The 6,881-nt window shown below is 31.5% G+C and overlaps 1 protein-coding gene and 1 long non-coding RNA gene across 2 annotated transcripts; both read left to right on the forward strand.

Annotated features, from left to right (window-relative positions):
• The first annotated feature begins 213 nt into the window (after window positions 1-213).
• LOC149241219 (uncharacterized) lies at window positions 214-1,462 on the forward strand. Its single transcript, XR_016245600.1, has 3 exons — window positions 214-316; window positions 411-512; window positions 1,415-1,462. It is a non-coding gene; the product is annotated as an uncharacterized LOC149241219 (long non-coding RNA).
• A 17-nt stretch (window positions 1,463-1,479) lies between these two features.
• Window positions 1,480-2,449, forward strand: LOC149241220 (serine carboxypeptidase-like). Its single transcript, XM_089370471.1, has 4 exons — window positions 1,480-1,503; window positions 1,645-1,903; window positions 2,068-2,163; window positions 2,301-2,449. Exons 1-4 carry the CDS (start codon window positions 1,480-1,482, stop codon window positions 2,447-2,449), a joined length of 528 nt encoding a protein of 175 aa, XP_089226597.1.
• Window positions 2,450-6,881: the final 4,432 nt, after the last annotated feature.

Consider the following 6,881-nt stretch of genomic DNA (forward strand, 5'->3'; position numbering starts at 1 on the left):
CTTGCTATCGCTACAATGTTTATAGCTAGCAAATATGAAGAAGTCTGTCCTCCACATGTAGGATGACTTGCTGACATCTGTAAGAAAGGATGTGTTTATATCTAATTAAAAGAACACTTTGTTGGCTGTATAAAAGTACATACACCAGCAATATCTACTCCTACAGAAGATTACGCTTTATGCTAGAATCAGCACAAAAATCATATTATAATAGGTAACACAATATTGATAAGAGCTGGTTTATACTTGGCTACAGGTCAATGACTTCATCCGCATCTTCCCAAATGAATGCACGTCAAAACAGATAGTGGCCATGGTAATTAGATCTAACTGATAATTCTTTGTCATTGATTGCAACATAGTCTCCAATCATTCAGATTAACTGATCAATTGATAATAACTCTTTGCAGGAGTCTACGATATTAAAGCAACTGAACTTCAAGCTTACAGTTCCCACTCGGCCATATGTATTCCTCCTCAGGTTTCTAAAGGCAGCTGATTCCAACAAAGTGGTAAAGTTTTGAATGACACCACTTTTTATTTTGTTGAAAGCAGCCTGTGTGGAATTGATCAAATCTACTTTCGAGAATGCCTCATAAAATCTAGCATTCATGTTTTAAATTACTTTTCTTTATTGTATTTCTAATAATACCCTGTTGTACTGACAAGTTGTACTATCTATTATTCAGATGGAAAATCTAGCATTCTTCTTGGTTGAACTGTGTTTGCTTCAGTACATAATGAGCAAGTACAATCCATAAAATTTGTGTTAAGGGCTTTGAACACTTATCCGCTATGGAAGGCTTGTTTGTTGATGTGGTTTTTGAAATATTCAATGTATTTTTTAAGTTGTTTGTGCAAGCGTTTTCCATAATAGTAGTGAAGGCTTATCTGGATCTCAAAATATTGTGCATAGGTGATGCTTTTCCCTCCTCTAGTTAGTTCATTCTTGTTTATTGTGTGTTTTTACAAACATTTTGCAGTATGGTCCACTTTTTATCGTTTTTGATAATATATCTCATGTATTTGATGCTTGTAGGCCTTTAATCCGTAAAACAACATCCCAAAAATCTCAAAAATAGACACCTATAAATATAAACTAGTCATCAAATTTCAAGGAATATTTTTTCATGGGGCTGAAATCCTATTAAAATTTGGAACTAAATGCATATTTTCATATTTATGAGATGTATACTTTGTTTACTGAACTATATTTGTATGTGTTCATATTGAAATCTTGTTACTATGTTTTACATTACGAGAATCTTGATGGCTAAATGTTGTTTACTTTATGATCCTTAGTTACCATTTGTGAAGTGTTTTAAGTAACTGGTTACGGCTGATCTTATGCTGGATCCTTTATCGAAGGTTCTTAATGTAGGTTTTGATTATAGCCGGTGTGATAACTTGCTAGGTACCAAAGGGACTGTCACATGCTTTGCATCATACTTGGTGTGCACCTTAATTTTCAATTACATTATGGCATTAGCTGGGAATATCAATGTAAGACTTAAATTCTAAATACTGGGCAACCAGACATTATGTTTATTTTATCAGCATTTTGTATCTTAAAATGTAGTTTGTCATCGTTGTTTTATATATCTTACAATATTAGTTTTCATTATTTTGTTTTATATTTTGCAGTACTATGATGTTCGGAAGGAGTGCAATGGTGGCCTGTGCTATGATTTTTCAAATATGGAGAATTACTTAAACCAGGGTTCTATTAGGGATGCCCTGGGGGTTGGCAGCCGAAAATTTGTCTCCTATAGCCCCTTGGTTTATGAAGCTATGCTTACTGATTGGATGCAGAATATGGAAGTTGGCATTCCAACACTCTTGGAGGATGGTGTTAAGTTGCTAGTTTATGCACGAGAATATGATCTCATTTGCAATTGGTTAGGTAATGATACTGTATACATATAACATATTGTTTTTTTTTTGGACAATGACTTTATGATTTAGGTGTTAAGTTTGTTATTAACTTATTTGCAGTTGTATTTTTCAGGCTTGTTAGTCTAATCTTCAAAATTGAAAAGTTAATTGTTCAAATTATGTGTCTTTCAGGCAATTCAAGATGGGTGAATTCCATGGATTGGTCTGGAAGTGAGAATTTCAAGAAGGCACCTACAAAATCCTTCCTTGTAGATGATAACGAAGCAGGTTTAATAACTAGTTATGGACCACTCAATTTTCTCAAGGTAAAAGGCACTGGATGATCATCTTTGATTTCGTTGTACAAGTAGATAATTTCTTCCTTACGGAATCTTCTATTTTGCTGCATCAGGTTCATGATGCAGGTCATATTGTCCCAATGGATCAGCCAAAAGCAGCCCTGGAGATGTTAAAACGTTGGACACAAGGAAGTATTACTGACGACAATTCTCAAATTTTAAAGACAGTGACGGAGACTCCAGAGAAGAATTTTGAGAGTTACTTATCTGCTTAACTAGGAGAATTACTCTCTTCACCTAGATTGATGTAAATATTTCTAGATTTGCAGTAGTGTGCATCCCCAAAGATGTGTATTTTCTGATTTGGCAAAATAATTGTGCATTGGGACCATCAGTCTTGCTAACTTGTGTCAAATCTTTTTATGGCCACTTTTTAACTGTATAGAAATAGTGCTTCTTATTGCTTACCAAGCCTTGTGGAATTATGATTATACATGGTGTTAAAGTTATATTCAAGAACATGAATAGTATGTCCTGTGTTCTTATTCCAGCATGTTCTGATGTCCTAATGGATGAAAGAAATTGTAAATTGGATGAAAGAAATTGTAAATTCAACAAAAATATTTGGTTGAGAGAGTCTCGGGGAATTCAAAGCATGATGCTCTTAGCCTACATTCAATTTTATTGACAATGAAATGAAAACATTTATGTTGTTTGCAATCATACAACGGATGCCAGTATTGTCTACTTATATTTGAATTGGAGGCTATGTGGTTTGGCTGTGTTTCACTTCTCGTTCGTTCTATTATTTTATTGTTGAATATGTCTGTTTCCTCTTTTTTCCTCTTATCCCTTTATAAGCCTCTTGGACATTAAGTGCTTGGCATGGCAAGATATGTCCATAAAGCACATGGACTATCTACGGTCCATCAATGCTTGCTGTTGCTGCTGTCTACACTACTAGATGCACTTTGAGGAAGGATCCATGTTGGAACAAAACACATACCCTTCATACAGGCTACTCTAAAGCAGACCTGAAGTAAGCCTTAAAATTTTTAAAGCATCATGCTTTTAGTGATTTTACCCTTCTAAAGAAATCCTACTCCTGGACATTTTAGATTTCTTCATCAATTATAGGCAGGCATTGTTGATCAACTATGGCCAGAACATTGTGTCTTGATCAATTATATGTTGGAACTCAGCTACTAACACCTTGTCTGAATTGAATCTTTATCTAATAATAACACGCATGCTAAGCATCTGGAGGCGTACGCACATTTTGTTAACTCTGTATTGTGTGGAAGATTCCTGCTTATTATCTTACGAATCTGTTCCAGGTGAGAAAGATACGGGCCAGCAGACATTCAAAATGATTTTATTTATTTATTTTATTTTATATTGTCTCTAGAGAGACAATAGTTTGAATTATGGACATTTATTTTTTTTTAAATAATTTTTTATATTGTCTCTAGAAAGACAATAGTTTGAATTATGGACATTTATTTTTTTTTAAATAATTTTTTATATTGTCTCTAGAGAGACAATAGTTTGAATTATAGGCATTTTTTTTTTTAAATAATCTTTTATATTGTATCTAGAGAGACAATAGTTTGAATTATGGAATTGTCTCTAAAAAGACAAAAATGTAATTGTCTCTAAAGAGACACAAATGAAATTGTCTCTAGAGAGACAAATCAAATTGTCTTTATAGAGACAATAATAATATGTGTTCTATATTGTCTTTATAGAGACAAATTTTTGAGACATTATATTTTGAGACACCCGCTTAGAGACAATATTTGAGTTTCTTTTTGTCTTAAGTTAAGACAATTGACTCAAATATTGTCTTAAAACCCCCCTACATGTAGTAGTGCATGAAATATTCATGTACATAAATGAACACCAACTACTTCTTAAACTCAATTCTTATTACGTATTGCATACAAAGTTTAAAATAAAAATTGTAATGATATTTACCAAACGAAAAGAATATATATATATATATATATATATATATGCTTTTAATAAATTTAATTAAATGATAATTTAAAATTTAAAAAATAATAACTGTAAAATACTTAAATTTTAAAAATACAATTATATTATACTTTGAAACTATATTTAAAATTTATTTGTTTAAACTATAAATAAAAGGAGTATTTTAAAAATACAATTATATTATATTTTGAAAATATATTTAAATTTGATTGGATTAAACTAGAAATAAAAGTGTTTGGGGCAGTGTAGTTGGTAATTTGAGATATGTGAAATTGCTGAAATTCGAGAGACCTAGGTTCAAAAAATTTCAAAACTAACTTCACAAAATTTAAACTATCACCTAGATCAATCTTTTATAACATTACATACCCTAAAAATTGAGATTGCAATCTAAGTTCAAGTATTAATAATTTTGTATCATTTTCAGAAATGGAAAGCATAACGCATATGTGAAAGAAGAAACATGTAATAGTTATGTATGATTAAAAAAAGAAATGGGTTTAATGGTTATTTTGTAAATTTTCTCATGGAATGTGTCTTTTTAATATTTTAGGGAAATATTTATAGTGAAAAATTATTTATCACAATTATAAAGGCTCAGATAATATGATAAATAAAAGAAGATTAAGTTAAAGATTACCTTAAACAAATTTTCAAAATTTTAATTTTGAAATTTTTTAGCTTAAAAGTCTTTAAAACTAACATCAAAAAATATAAAATATCACCTAGATCAACCTTCTATAATATTACATACCATAAAAAATGAGATTGCAATTTCATTCCAAGTCTTAATAATTTTGTATCATGCAAAACATCTATCTATCTATCTATCTATCTATATCTATATATATATATATATATATATATATATATATATATATATATATATATATATATATATATATATATAGATAGATATATAGATATATGTATGTATGTATGTATGTATGTATGTATGTATATATATATATATATGTATGTATGTATGTATGTATGTATGTATGTACTTTAATTTTATTTTTTTCAAAAGAAAAAATCTAACTGTAGTTATATATATTAAAACAAAACCTAGTTACATGTAAGCTTGCATCCCCCATGATAATTCAACCAATTCAATCTGGAAGAGTAACATCTACAAACATCTTAATTGAGATTTTAAAAATCATATCACTCCTCACCATACAACAAAAACAATCATTTCCAAAAGATATTTATCCTGCCACCCCAAAAGTCCACAAAGGTTTAGCAAAGGAAAATCATAAAAAGAGACATAAAAACACACAAAACCCCATCAATTACAAACGATTGTTTGTTCTTCTTCCCGCCAGTTACTTTCCATGGTGGTATAGTAGAACATGATACCTTCTAGGTAATGCAAAGCATGTTTGGAGAGGCTATCGACAACCAGATGAGCCTCCCTAAATATATGTGCCAACGTATAGCTCCCAAATATGCCAAGTAATGCACAAATGTGATCCCTCCATCCCCGAAGGTCCGATGGGAAAACCGTGAATCTCCCTTGAAACCATCGATGATGGTCTGTGAATCTCCAAAAATGTGAATGTTTTGTATCCCTTTTCCCCTGATAAACCACAACAAACCCAGAGAAAAATCATCTCTGCCCTAGTGTTTGTACCACATCCAACACTTCAATGCAACCTGTAACATGTATGCACATACAAGCGGAGCCATCCCCCAAATTAACATTTTCCCCTTTACGCTGCCCCATCAAAGTATCCCCCTGGTAAAATAATGTGAGGGGGTGAAAGACGCCTGTACATGTCTCGGATGCAAGGGATCTTTGGTTCCATATGATTGATCCAAGCTATAATTTTTTCACATACATGGTGACTGCGGATAGGCTACCCACGGAAAACACAGTGGTTGTGATCCTTCCATATTTCCCATAAAGTGAGCAAGGTAGTATAGGAATTGGTCCCACTCCTGCCAACACACCATCTTGGAAAATGCTCTGTGGATAAAAAAATCCTAAAGGGCAACCTCAACAAAGAAAATATAATAGACCAAACATGTAAAGAGAAACTACAATGAAGGAACAAGTGTGATACCGATTCTTTGCTCGCCTGACATAGGATGTAACAACCTGAACCAGTGAAACCACATTTGCAAAACATATTGCGTATGCAGAAGAAGAAATAGCTATGTATGTTTAAAGAAAAGAAATGGATTTAATGTTTATTTTGTAAATTTTGTCATGGGATGTGTTTTTATAATGTTTTAGAAAAATATTTATAGTGAAAAATCATTTATCATAGTTATAGGTACAAGAATAAATTGTATTCCTTCTCTTGTATTATTGGTCAAAAGGTTTTAATAGAGAAAAAATGAAAATAGTGTAAATTTTTATTTAAATTGGATCATTATTTTGTTTGTTATCTATCTTAATACTTTTAAAGTGGGCAAAATTTGAGGAAATAACTTGCAAGCTCATTTTAACTATGGATCTCAATTTGAGGAAATGGGGTTTGAAAGGTCTTCCAGATCCATAATTTGGAGAATTGGGGTTTGAAAGGTCTTCTAGATCCATTTTAAGGCATCAAACCCAATTTTTTGGGGACAAAAAATTCATATTTTATTTTTGGACATAGAGACAACAATCTATACTCACAAACCTCTCCATCCATGTAATAAACACATTAAAATGAGATTGTATGCAAAATTTATGGTTCCCTCAAGTTGACCTAACAT

The sequence above is a fragment of the Pinus tabuliformis genome, chromosome 8 (genome assembly GCF_031772625.1).
Source record: "Pinus tabuliformis cultivar Carrire ecotype Pingquan chromosome 8, CPIR1, whole genome shotgun sequence".
In the NCBI taxonomy this organism is placed as follows: domain Eukaryota; kingdom Viridiplantae; phylum Streptophyta; class Pinopsida; order Pinales; family Pinaceae; genus Pinus; species Pinus tabuliformis.